The sequence below is a fragment of the Aspergillus costaricaensis genome (genome assembly GCF_003184835.1).
Source record: "Aspergillus costaricaensis CBS 115574 unplaced genomic scaffold BO79scaffold_14, whole genome shotgun sequence".
In the NCBI taxonomy this organism is placed as follows: domain Eukaryota; kingdom Fungi; phylum Ascomycota; class Eurotiomycetes; order Eurotiales; family Aspergillaceae; genus Aspergillus; species Aspergillus costaricensis.
Window position 1 is genome coordinate 660,677 of NW_020291814.1, and position 13,376 is coordinate 674,052.

The following is a 13,376-nucleotide window of genomic DNA, read 5'->3' on the forward strand; positions in this document are numbered from 1 at the left end:
CCTGCTTTAATCCTGATGTGGCGGAGGACCTTTCGGCAATCTTGGGGGACCTACTGTTCTCCGCAGACCTATATAGATGTTGTCAAATGGTCATGAAGATCAACAAGGACATGAAGTCAGGAGATTGTCCCTCGCTGATTCTTTCTCCGTGCAGGATGGTGGTGCCGCCGGATTCTACCATCCCGTTCTATGCGGCATTTATGATCGCACCCTTAGTGCTGATGATATACTCGGGAAGATGTCTTACTGGGCCCCAGCGGTTGAACATGCTTAGAAGGAAATTTATCAGATGCTAGGCAAAAGATCCCTGAGGTATTGAAAGCATTCTTCTTAGCTGGAGCAGTTTCATTGCCTCATCTGAGGTCCTCGATCTTTGCCGGACAGATACTATGGACGATACTCGTTCTTCGAAGGTCAGTCTGCGCGCCATCCTCGATGAAGCAAGGCATATCTGAGAAGTGCTTGTCCATAGGAAGATGTCGAACAATCCACCCAAATCATCAACCGGCAGCAAGAATTAGGCAGCGAAGATTACAGAAACTAGCATATAACCTGCATATAACTGAAAGTAAGTACATACGACCACAGGGTGTGGAAAACAGGGCTTCCCGTCCGCTCAGCCGTACTTAAGCCACACGCCGGGAGGTTAGTAGTTGGGTGGGTGACCACCAGCGAATCCCTTCTGTTGTATGTTTTTACTTTTTCAATCTTTTTTTTGCTGCCCTATCTGACTATCGCTCTTCAGCGCTCGGTGGGTGAATTGTATGATGCTTTTGCGGGAAATTAGGGCCCAGTGCCGGCATCCAATCACACAACGACCGCCTAGTCTAAGCTTCAATGTTTGCTACACATTGGATCGCTTGTCTGCAAAGGAAGTGGAACACTTGTTCTCTTTATTCGGTATGATATTATTGACGGGTACTATTTGGAAGGTATTGGCCGAGTGGTGCGGAATGTGAAGTGTGTCACCAATTCGGCACGGAAGCGGTCCGCCCGCTCACTGAAAGCATCCTAACGTCGAATCGAGTTCAGATCCCGAATACTTAAGCTTTGGTTCACCAGGTCAGACGGGCCGACTGGACGGGCAGTGGACCGCATTAAACAAGAAATGGACAGTAATGCCCGCGCCTGCCAAGGACTGGGACATCGTACACACAAAGCGAGGAAGATATGGATAGTGGAGGATAGCTTTCACATAGACAGCAGTAGGCCCTCCGGACATGCCTGAATATATGGGGTCGTATCTCCCCTTCGAAGCCGGACGTTATGGGCGGATCAAAAGCAGTGACTTCGGAGATTGCCTTGACACATTGAGAACTAGCGGACCTATCGGCACTACGGATGTTATTGTGCAGACTGAGATGTTGATGAAAGACGGACCAGTCTTTGAGACCATCTTGTTTTTTCAAACCGCCCGTCACAGTATAGATGGCACAATAAAAGCGACAACTAGCTTCAAGCCGGCTGTCCCTGCGGAGGGATGAGTTCGCAACAGTCGCCCTCGACCTTGGGTCGCTTTCATCCCCTAGTAATCTGTGAGTATCTGGACCACATTTATTGCGATAGATGCTGACAACACGGTCTGTTCAGGGTCATATATTGAACTTGCATCATGTTTGTTTCCTTCATGTACTATGTGTCCACACCCTGAATAACATGGGTAGGCAAAGTGGCCTGAAAACTAAGGATGCCAATGTGCTGTGCGAGCAGCAATTCATGTGCTCCAGAGCCTTATCAGATACTATCGGAGCGAGCATCCGATAACCCGCGATAAGACGCGGGGTTCGCGATACTGACAGGAAGCCCTACTACAGACAAGGCAGTTCTCCCCGCTGACTTTCCTGATAAGCTGCAAGATCTGCAAGTGTCCTGCCGAAGACGAGGGGTGGGAGGGGAAATGTTGGAGATAACGGGCCGGTGACTTTCTCCACCTTCACCTCCACTCTCGGCCGATGAGGCCCGTCTCACGATCTGTAGGCTTGACATATGAGTTGAATAATGCCACAATTTTGGTTCTATCCACATTCAATGACTATATTTGTGTTCATATATCACAATGCCAAGTGTAGAACCTCGACAGAAGCTGCGGATCTCTATAGGTCTGTCGCGCCACATTCAACCCGATAATGCTGCAATTACTATATCAAGCGACTGACCGACCGTACAGATCGCGGAGGAACGTTCACCGACTGCATTTGCAAAGTCCCCGGTCAGGAAGATATCGTGGTGAAGATTCTATCTGTCGATCCCAAGAATTACGATGATGCCCCGACTGAAGCCATCCGCCGCGTATTGGAGATTTACTATGGAACGAGTATTCCGAGGGGAACAGGGTTGGATACAAAGGATATCGGTGGGAGACATCCTGAGTTACGAGCCTTTCTCCAGGCTAACCTTCTGTTTAGAGTCAATACGCATGGGGACAACCGTTGCGACAAACGCACTGCTAGAGAGGAAAGGCGAGCGCACTGCCCTTCTCATCACGGAGGGCTTCAAAGACTTGCTGGAAATCGGCAATCAATCGCGACCCTTCATGTTCGATCTCTCAATTCGAAGGCCTGAAACACTATATTCCGAGGTATTTGAGGTGGAAGAGCGCGTGACCCTGCGTAACTGCACCGACACAGACCTGCGAAGCATGGACCTCTCGTCGCCGGCCGTACTAAGAGAGCTCACGGGTACATCCGGAGAAACTGTCCAGATAATAAAGTTGTTGAATCTCGAGTCAGTGGAGGAATACCTGAGGAAGATATACGCGGACGGGTACAGATCCATCGCTGTATGTCTGATGCACGCCTACACGTTTCCCGATCACGAGCTCCAGATCCGAGACCTGGCGCAACACATCGGGTTTGAGAATGTCTCGCTCTCGCATGCTGTATCGCAACGGACTAGGCTTGTTCCTCGAGGAAACTCCGCTGTCATTGATGGATACCTTACTCCGACAATCGAACGATATCTGAAGCAGTTTTTGACCAGTTTCCCAGATATTGCCAAGTCGGATACCAAGTTGGAATTCATGCAATCCGATGGTGGGCTAGTCCCTGCGCATAGACTTTCCGGACTGCATTCGATTCTTTCTGGCCCGGCTGGTGGAGTGGTAGGGTATGCTCGTACCTGCTATGATGAGGTCAGCGAAGCCCCACTGATTGGCTTCGATATGGGAGGAACGAGCACAGATGTTAGTCGCTATGACGGGACACTGGATCATATATTTGAGACCACCACCGCGGGAATCTCGATGCAGACTCCACAGCTCAATATAAACACGATCGCTGCTGGTGGAGGGAGCATCCTGTTCTGGCGCGACGGGTTGATGTCTGTTGGACCAGAAAGTGCCTCTTCGGACCCAGGTCCTGCGTGCTATCGCAAAGGGGGCCCATTGACCATTACGGATGCCAATCTGGCTCTAAGAAGGTTGATCCCGGAGTATTTCCCCTCTGTATTCGGTCCAAATGAGGATGAGCCCTTGGATCGCGATGTTGTTATTGCCAAATTCGAAGCTTTGACGGCAACGATTAACCAAGATACGGGCAAGTCAATGAGCTGGGCGCAGGTGGCACAGGGGTAAGCTTCTCGTTGGAATATGAGAATTAATCGAGGCTAATATGCGTGCAGCTTCCTCGACGTTGCGAATTCTGCCATGTGTGGCCCCATTCGGAGCCTGACAGAGGCTCGCGGTTACGACACAACGAAGCATCACTTAGCATCCTTTGGTGGAGCGGGAGGTCAACACGCCTGTGCCATTGCCGAAATTCTTGGTATCCAGAAGGTCTTGATCCACAAGCACTCCTCAATTCTCTCTGCCTATGGTATTGGCCTGGCAGATGTGGTGCAGGAAGGTCAGAGGCCCTGCGCAAAGGCATACGATTCATCGAACCTCCCAACAATCTTAGCAGACTTGGAGGAACTCGCTCTGGCTACCAAGGATCTCCTAGGAAATGACGGGATACTGAACGTGGACGTGGACCGGTTCCTCAACATGCGCTATGACGGAAGCGAGACTACCATTATGATTGCAGTGGACCAGACCCATGATATGTTGCAGAACTTTGTCAAAGCACACCATCAGCAATTTGGCTTCACGCCTACTGATAGGAATGTATTTGTTGATAGCATTCGAGTTCGGGCCATAGGTCGAGGCTCTTTCGCTGCCCCTTCGCCTGATGTTCCGGCTTCGGTCTTAGCGAAGCCTTCCGTACCCACAGAGAGGTGCCCTGCTGCTGAGGCTACCAATAGTGTTTATTTTGATCAGCTTGGATGGACAGACACACCAATATACATCCTCAAGTTCATCCCTCTCGGACAGAAGGTCAACGGCCCGGCACTTGTGGTCGATGAAACGCAAACGATACTCGTGGGCCCAGGCTCTTCAGCAACATCCGCGCAGGACAAGCTGATCCTTGACGTCAAAGCTTCCGAGAAGGGCCGCAACGTTACCACTGATACTATCGACCCTGTCCAACTTTCTGTATTCCGCCACCGTTTCATGAGCGTCGCGGAGCAGATGGGTCGTGTACTGCAACAGGTGAGTGTGAGCGCGAACATCAAGGAACGGCTTGATTTCAGTTGCGCCGTGTTCAGTCCGGATGGGTCTCTGGTCGCAAACGCCCCCCATGTGCCTGCGATGATTGGTAGCATGGCCTTTGCGGTAAGGGGTCAGATTGGAGAATGGAAGGGGAGGTTGAAGGCGGGAGATGTTTTGTTGTCTAATGCACCTGGTTCGTATGAGGGAAATTTTGCCATCCATTCACCGTGCTAATCAACCAGTTCAGAATATGGGGGTACCCACCTCCCAGACCTCACTGTTATTACTCCCGTATTCGATGCACAGGGGAAAGAAATCATCTTTTGGACAGCTTCACGAGGCCATCATGCTGATGTACGTGCACCTTTCCCTCTAAGTTGTATCAACTTGCCCGGCTAAGATGATCAGATTGGCGGTATCCTGCCTGGCTCGATGCCTCCATCTTCGAAGGAACTTGCTCAAGAGGGAGCTTTGTTCAAGTCATTTCTATTGATCCGAGACGGCGTTCTGGACGAAGTCGGACTCGCTCGGCTTCTTTGCGACGAGCCAGCACAGTACCCTGGCTCCAGTGGCACCCGAAGGTACCAAGATAATGTGACAGACCTGAAAGCCCAAGTGGCCGCCAACCATTGTGGTATCCGGCTGATCCATCAGCTTATTGAGGAATGTTCCATGGAAGTTGTTCAGGTGAGTTAATAATGCGAAATGGAATTTTTCACCCACCAGGCCAGACAACTCACAAGCATGTCTGCTAGGTATATATGAAAGCCATCCAATCCTCCGCCGAACTCGCCATCCGCAATCTCTTTAAACGCCTCGCGCGCGAGTTCCATCAAACAGAGCTGAAACAGGTCGACTATATGGACGATGGAACACCTATCTGCCTCAAAATTACACTCAATGAGGCTGATGGTTCAGCGGTATTCGACTTCACAGGCACTGGACCCCAAGTCTACGGTAAGCCGATCTTTCACCACTACTTACCTGGGTTGAACTCTGATTAACCACCGCGGGAATCCTAAGGCAATTGGAATGCCCCTATAGCCATAACTCACTCATCCATAATATTTGCCCTCCGGTGTATCGTCGACTCCGACATCCCGCTGAACCACGGCTGCCTCGCCCCCGTGACCGTCCATGTCCCCAAACCCAGCCTTCTCAATCCAGCTCCCACCGCTGCTGTCTGTGCCGGTAACGTCCTCACCTCGCAACGAATCGTCGACGTAATTTTCAAGACCCTCCGCGTCTGTGCCGCCAGCCAAGGCTGCATGAACAATTTCTCATTCGGTACGGACGATTTTGGATACTATGAGACGATCGCAGGAGGTAGTGGAGCGGGTCCGACATGGTCCGGCACGAATGGTGTACATACGAACATGACGAACACGAGAATCACAGATCCGGAGTCTTTGGAACGACGGTATCCGGTTCTTCTTAGGAGGTTTTGTTTCAGGGGTGGTAGTGGTGGAGAAGGACGGTATAGAGGCGGTGACGGGGTAGTGAGGGATGTCGAGTTTCGGATTCCGATGATGGCATCTATCTTGTCTGAGAGGCGGGTAGTGAAGCCATATGGAATGGACGGGGGAGAAGATGGTCGCTGTGGCAGAAATTTGTGGGTTAAAGGGGAAGACGGGGAGATTATGTCGATTGGGGGAAAGAATTCGGTTGAGATGAGGGCTGGAGATCGTTTGGTTGTTGAGACGCCTGGAGGGGGTGGGTATGGAAGCAAGGGCAGTGATGAGGGCAGGATTGAGAAAGATCAGGCCAAGGTGAATAGGGGATTTGTTCCTATCGCCAACGGATCGGTAGAGGCGGCTAGAAGTCTGGCTGAGCAGGTGTAGTGGGATTCCCGGATCTAAGTATACTACATACTATGGATAATATTGATGCAAATGTCGGCAATGAAAGAATTTGTCTTCATTAAAGAATGTGTTTTTTACGCAACTTCTCTTTTTGAACTGAAGCATCAGTCCCTTCTATCAAGTCTAGACGGTCCTTGAATCCTGAAGGGACCTATCAGGGCTCAATAACGTACAGGCGTCCAACCGACCGAAAAGCCCTGCGGGGGGCTCTGTGTGGCGTAGTCTAGAATCAAATCTATAGAATGAAAGCTATAGAATGATGTCAAGCTTATCGAGTGCTGATAAATGATCGCCGCCGGATCAGACCCTTGCTGGTTACTCCAACGGCGGCTTCTCCAACTGCTGGGATGATCCGCGATAAGAAGTATTCACCATCTTGATTGGCGAGAACATGCAAGGAAAGCCCTTGTTATCACCCACATCCCGTTCTCGAGCAGCACCGGCCGTGCTCGGCGTCAGCTATCACGTCAAACCACGATAAGCCTATCGTTCTCCAGCGGGGTTTATATCTCTAGCAGCAGACAGTGCATGCACCATGTCGCATCAATCCCCATCACACCACTGTGTGAATACCCACCATGTCTCACGAGCTTCGAGTCCTACCACCAGGTGCCGGCTATGGAATTGTCATCGGCATCGGTGGCATCTTCGCCCTATTCATGCTTGGTATTTCTTGGCTTCAGAATCGCTATACTCAATTCTCTACACATCGTGCCGAAGAATTCAACACCGCGTCACGATCTGTCAAGCCGGGCTTGATCTCCGCTGGAATTGTCTCCTCATGGACATGGTCGGCTACACTTCTAACCAGTTCGACTTTCGCATATTCGTATGGCGTCTGCGGACCCATGTGGTACGGCGCCATCGGCACGCTGCAGATCCTCCTCTTCGCCTTGATCGCCGTCAAGATCAAAGCAAATGCACCGGGCGCACACACCATGCCAGAGATCGTCCTCTCCCGGCACGGCAAGATCGCCCATCTCACCTACTTGTACAATGGTTTGGCTACGAATATGCTTGTTAGCGCCTGTTTGGTGCTAGGTGGCGCGCAGGTGGTGGCAGCAATCACGGGAATGAATGTTTATGCTGCCAATTTCCTAATTCCTGCTGTTGTTGCGGCGTATGTTATTGTCGGTGGATTGCGGGCAACTTTCATCGCGGATTATACTCATACCGTTATTCTATTCATTGCGATACTGGTATTCGGCTTCTCAGTGTCGGCTACTAGTGATCTCATTGGAAGCCCGGGCAAGTTGTACGATTTGCTGCAGGAGGCATCGCGAGATATGCCAATCGATCGTAATACTGATGGATCATATCTTGCATTTCGGTCCGTGGGTGGTTTAATCTTTGCGGTAGATATATTTGTTTCTGGGTTCAGTACTGTCTGGCTTGATCAAGCTTACTGGCAGCGAGCTATTGCGTCGCGACCGGAGTCATCTGTGAAGGCATATATGCTAGGAGGCGTTGCCTGGTATGGTGAGTCTCTGGAACTCCAAAGACCACATATCTTTCCAAAAGATACTGATAAACCTAGGCATTCCGTTCGGTTTTGCAACAGCGATGGGCCTCGGTTGTGCGGCCCTAACCAGCAATCCAGCGTTCCCAACATACCCCAACCCGTTAACGGCTTCGCAAGTCGACGCCGGACTCTCGGCTCCAGCAACCGCAATCACCCTTCTCGGAAAGGGCGGCGCAGTGCTCATGCTCATACTACTGTTCATGGCCGTGACTAGTTCCACATCCGCTGAACTCATCGCTGTCTCCTCCTTACTAACCTTCGACGTGTACAAAACCTACATCCGCCCGAACACCGACTCTGCGACACTCGTGCGTGTCAGCCACTGGGGCATTGTCATCTACGCCATTGTCCTGGCCGCATTCTGCTGCATTCTCAATGCCGCAGGCGTCAGTCTCACCTGGCTCCTTACAGTACTGGGAGTGATTGTCGGCGGAGCAGCTATTCCCGTTGGACTCATTCTGCTCTGGGACCGCATGTCCACTGTTGCGGCTATCGCAGCCCCCTGGATCGGATTTGGCTTAGGTATCATTGTCTGGTTTATCACTTCGTGGAAACGATCAGGCGGGATCAGCGTTGCGACTACTGGCGATGCTACAAATGCCGTAGCTGGAAACTTGGCCTCGTTTGGGGTGGGGACCATTTCCGCTGTGCTTTTGAGTTTACTATTTCCGGGGAAACGTGGCCACGACACGTCGGCAACGAATAGCATTACTGGAGTCCCTGTCGAACCAGAGAAGACCTCAACCGAGACATCAGCAAAGAAGAATAACGATACCGAAATTATCACGACGACTGCAACACCAAGTGAATCGACCACGCAACCGAAGAACGATATAATTGAGTATCTCGAAACTGAGACCATAGAGCCTATGGACCCTGCTCTGGTTAAGAAAGCCGAGCGATTTGCCTGGACAGCAAATCTCATCTTCATTGCGATTGCCGTGATCCTCGTTCCTTTCACTCTCTTCGGGACAAGGTATGTGTACAATAGGGAGTTTTTCACGGGGTGGGTTGTTGTCTCCTTTATCTGGGTTTGGGCGAGTGTGCTCATTTGTGTGATATATCCGGTGGTAAGTTATATCTCTAATGCCATTATGTGAAATGCAAGAAAGCCTTGTTTACTGACAGACGCGGTGCAGGTTGAAAGTGCAGGTGCTTTGCGGGATATTTCGAGAGGGATATGGAGTGATATCAGGGCGATTTGGGGACGTAGGAAGGAGCGATTGCGAACTGGACAGCCAGTATGAAGATTAAATGAACATTGTAGATGTAATTGTCTAGCCTCTCAGAACGGAGATGAAAAAGAGCCTGTTCTACAGGCTGTTCCTGAACTCCATAATTCGTTATTCCTCATTTATGAGACATTAGTATATATTAACTTGAAGATATCGTTACCCAAACCAAAGTAAATGAATCTTTCACTCCAGACACCAAGCAGAGAGCTTCAACGCCTCAATCCCGAACTGCGCGTACCCGCCTGACCTTGAGGAGTCTATCGTATTCCCACTCAACCCACGCACCAATGCCCACACTCGCCCACTCGACCAACCGCGCGAACGAAACTGCATCATTGTCCTTGCGATATCCCTCCCGACGATATGCCCTCGCAAAGTTAAGCCACACCAGCGTCTCCGACCCAGGAACCACCGACCACCCCAAAGGCCTCTGCACCCGGGGTAGCACACTTAGACGCCCTTCATCATCCTCCGAGACATCTTCAACCACCAAAACCTCCTCGAAATTTTGGTACTCTATCATATCGAAAACCGACGTAATGACATTCTTCTCACGCTCCAGTAGAGACCGGGGAAAGGCGAGGCGAGGGAGCGCAGGCGGGCTGGTCTTGTAATTCATGCCTTCATATTCAGGGGCAAAAGCCACATTTGAGCCTTCGGAAAGAAACTCTAGGTACCGAGAGTCCGGCACGTATAGGGCATCTGAAGCCGGCTGAAAGGGTCGCGTGAAGTGGAAGCCATCGGGGGTCCAGTGGAAGAGGAGAGTCCCTGCTTGCTGACGAAGCCAGTTTTGCGCTACGGAATGCGCCTCGTGATTGACTAGGAAGGGAGGCACGTCTACTTTCATAGTGGTGAGGCATGAAAGATTGAAGCTGAGGTGGAATTCATCCTTAGATACACTGTGGGCCTCCCAGCACCCCCTTTGGTAGATGTATAGGCCTTGGTGGATGGGGGTGGGGAGGGAGTGTTGCCAGATGGAGAGGCGGAGTTCCGGGGGGAGAAGGCTGAAGTTGGGGAACTTGGCGGATGTAGTTGGAGATTCTGGACTAAGCATGGCGAAGAGGTGGTGATGGGAGGTGAACTTAATGGAGGAGGAAGAGGGTGGTTGAGCACGAGTGGAGGTGAAAGGGTTATGGCTGCCCTGAATGAGATGTGGTCATATCGAAGACGCTGATTGTGTTGGATTTATTAAAATCTCACCACCGGGCAAGCTTTTCCGTGGACAGGGATGAGCAGAGCCCCTGCACGGTCAAAGGTTGACCTGATAGGTCATATTTCGAATGATACCAGTCCAGTGTGGGATCATCTTCTTTGCTTATTCGACATCTGCACGTGGTCTATAATTAACCTTCCTGATGTTGTCTTTAGTAGATCCGATCACAGTGTGGAGCACAGGGCTCCCCATCCTCTCAGCCGTACTCTAGCCAACAGAATCCGCACAGTTAATAATCGAAGAGCTCTTGACTCGACCTTTTTCCTAAACTATATTAAGGGTCTTATTAGAGTTTATTATGGGGAACAATCTGCTATATACATTTCTCATAGGTTACCAACATCGCTGGTGATCGTCAATGGTCGCTAGTAGTCAATGGTCGCCAGTAGTAGTTCAATGGTCGCTAGTAGTAGCCGCCAATGGTTTCCGGTAGTCGTCAGCGGTCGCCGAATACTAGAACCGGAAAGATTTATGAAGCTGAGCTGGGGCTTTTTTGAGCTGTCTCAGAGGTTGTCGATAAATAGGCGGAGGATCTTGCAATTTAATCATGATTTCTGAATTTGTTTGCATCCAGCTTTGCCAAAACTCTGCATCTTAGTCGAACCACGTGTTATCGTATGACCCCGATCCCAGACAAATTTCAAAACTATCGAGACACTCCGTCCTTTGGCAGTCTCCAGTGGTTCTATTCTGAATAATCAAAGTGCGCTCGTGGCAGTATTGGAATATTTTCAAAATACTACAGAGAATTCAATATTTACATTTTTTCCCAAAAAAAAAAAAAGCAAATCTCACCGTGATTTATCACGTGACTCTTGACGCCAATGCGTACCAGCTCCTAGACCGCCCAATATATAAGGAGATAGATAGGCCTTATGAACTTAGTAAAACAAGAAATCTGGGGATAGTATTACTACGCCAGGTAACAGTAAGCTCCTTTCATAAGAATATCTCTTATCATACTACCCTTATACCTTAAATCATACGGATTGATAAAAAAATCGACCGTGAAGCTGTCTATTCCTGATCTCTGATTTATTTAAGACTAGGGATTCATAGAGTCATTTGGCCTGATATATTACGCGAAGGGTTCAATACAGAAGTAAACCCTAGATTCAGAGGAGTTGGCAGTGGACCTAGCATTAGTCAGCTGTATTCTCTTAACTAACTATACATGAACGACTACATACATACATTCCGGTACTATTCTCAAGAAAATCTAGTATTTCAGACCTCACCGCTGGATTCCAGAGATTATAGTATAGTAGTAATAACAGAGATACAACAGCTACCATAGGTTGCGTCTGTCATCCTTGCTTTTAACAATTTAGGAATACAATAGGGAATTGTTCATGTTTGATGTAGAAATAACATGATCTATAGAGGTTAATAAGGTTGTGCTGGTGGCGCCGGCGATCGCGAGTGTCGCCAGTTTAGAGGCACCCACACGCCGGGAGGCCACAAGCGAATCCTTGTATCGCATGTTTTTTACGGATTTTCTCGGTTTTTTCTTTTGTTCTCCGCTGTTCATTGCGTGGTGTGAAGCATTCAGCCGCATACCAAGAGTGTCTTGATATGTTGGCCGAAAAAGTGTTGTCATACCCAGCCGCTACTGACAATTGCCCAAGTAGATCGATTATCGCTTTCCCTTATTCAATAACGGTAAAATGCAGCATATTTGAAGCTGGTACCAGAGCATTTGGCCGTCCATTGTTGTCCGGTGGAATTACGATTGTTGTCCTAAACCCAACAACTGACAATTGTGTTAATGTGATCCTCCTTTACTCCCCAATCTTAACAGCTCAGCTTGCATCCCTCGAACTGGTATCGGAGGACCTCGCCGGTCTGAGCATCCTCCGGCAGATCAAATTCAATTTCGCGCTCCTCAACATGTATCCAGGTCTCGTGGGGTTCAAGAGTAACAAACATATCGCTCGTACCTACCGTGCACGGGGAATCTTGATCTTCAAACTGGTGGCATCCGACAGTTCTATAACTGCGCCAGGGCCCCCATGTCCCCGTATATGAACTGCGCCGATAGACACAGAACACCCCCCAATTCGAGAAATCGCTGTTCGAGAAGGTGATCGGCTGAGAGGTACTATCGTCTCCTTCCACTCCATGATATGTGAGCTTCCAGGTCAAGGGCCAGCTCTCATCAACCCTCCATGTTACCGGCACATCTAGCTGAAGACGGAAAATAGGCGTGCCTTGGGGGCTTTGCTGTTGTGAGTAATTCCAACTGCATTTCCAGACCAGAAAAAACCCAAACACTACCACTACTTTGTTTGAAGACCGGGGGACTTCGTGACATTGGAGTCGACAGCGGCACATCACCTTCCACCAATGTGAGGCCTTCGTACTGTCGGTTCTCATTGTAAACTTTTGGGCAGGACTTCATGTGGTCATCCATCCTTATTCTTTTCTTTTCCTCTGTGGTAAAGTCTAATAATGGTGAAGTAAGTAGAACTTCCAGAGTTACAAATCATTTGACCTCAAAAGCTTAACTCGATGAGCAGCAAGTGTGTGGTGATACATCGGCATCTAATAGTAACCACAATATTCTTGGGGAGGGGGTGCAATTTCACACTCACATTGCCTCCACTGGCCACATTTTCCTCTTTCGGATAGTCCCCCAAGTTTGCCCCGATACACGATATAGCAAAGAGCAAGTGTGGAGACGCTAACCCCAACCTAAGCCACTGTACGGCTCTGATAAAACATAGCACATGGTTAGTGCGCGCTCCAAGGACAGCTTGTGAGGCAAAGACACTGTCTTGTCCAAAGCGCCGGTGTTAGTAATCCCTGCAACAAGCCACTAAGACCATGCCACATCATCTTGCATTGACCCGACCGGGAGAGAAAACGTGCGACTTGAGTTAGGGATGAAGTTGTCATCCAGACTTATTGTATCGGATTAGCCTTCGCTGAACTCAAGATAACACAGTTAGAACACCATGATGACGAGGAAATTTCACCTGTCTGCCGATGATGCCAAGGTTAATGTTATCAAAGC

General features: G+C 49.6%; 4 protein-coding genes across 4 annotated transcripts; 2 read left to right on the forward strand and 2 right to left on the reverse strand.

The window, feature by feature from the left end:
- Positions 1-2,056: 2,056 nt before the first annotated feature.
- Positions 2,057-6,369, forward strand: BO79DRAFT_264742 (5-oxoprolinase; the record flags this gene model as incomplete). The annotated part of the gene is made up of 8 exons (XM_025686826.1): positions 2,057-2,099; positions 2,168-2,353; positions 2,406-3,567; positions 3,619-4,721; positions 4,776-4,882; positions 4,937-5,215; positions 5,284-5,485; positions 5,552-6,369. 8 exons carry the CDS (start codon positions 2,057-2,059, stop codon positions 6,367-6,369), a joined length of 3,900 nt encoding a protein of 1,299 aa, XP_025540146.1.
- A 599-nt stretch (positions 6,370-6,968) lies between these two features.
- Positions 6,969-9,159, forward strand: BO79DRAFT_264745 (sodium:solute symporter family protein; the record flags this gene model as incomplete). The annotated part of the gene is made up of 3 exons (XM_025686827.1): positions 6,969-7,869; positions 7,928-8,982; positions 9,052-9,159. 3 exons carry the CDS (start codon positions 6,969-6,971, stop codon positions 9,157-9,159), a joined length of 2,064 nt encoding a protein of 687 aa, XP_025540147.1.
- A 37-nt stretch (positions 9,160-9,196) lies between these two features.
- BO79DRAFT_13304 (2EXR domain-containing protein) lies at positions 9,197-10,343 on the reverse strand. Its single transcript, XM_025677984.1, has one exon. The coding sequence runs from the start codon at positions 10,199-10,201 to the stop codon at positions 9,365-9,367; it is 837 nt and encodes a 278-aa protein (XP_025540148.1). The 5' UTR covers positions 10,202-10,343; the 3' UTR covers positions 9,197-9,364.
- Positions 10,344-12,154: 1,811 nt separating this feature from the next.
- BO79DRAFT_254706 (uncharacterized protein) lies at positions 12,155-12,736 on the reverse strand (the record flags this gene model as incomplete). Its single annotated transcript, XM_025686091.1, has 1 exon — positions 12,155-12,736. One exon carries the CDS (start codon positions 12,734-12,736, stop codon positions 12,155-12,157), a length of 582 nt encoding a protein of 193 aa, XP_025540149.1.
- Between the last annotated feature and the right edge of the window lie 640 nt (positions 12,737-13,376).

Coding starts and splice junctions, on each gene's coding strand:
- BO79DRAFT_13304 (XM_025677984.1), bottom strand. CDS start 10,201: ATGCTTAGTCCAGAATCTCCAACTACATCCGCCAAGTTCCCCAACTTC.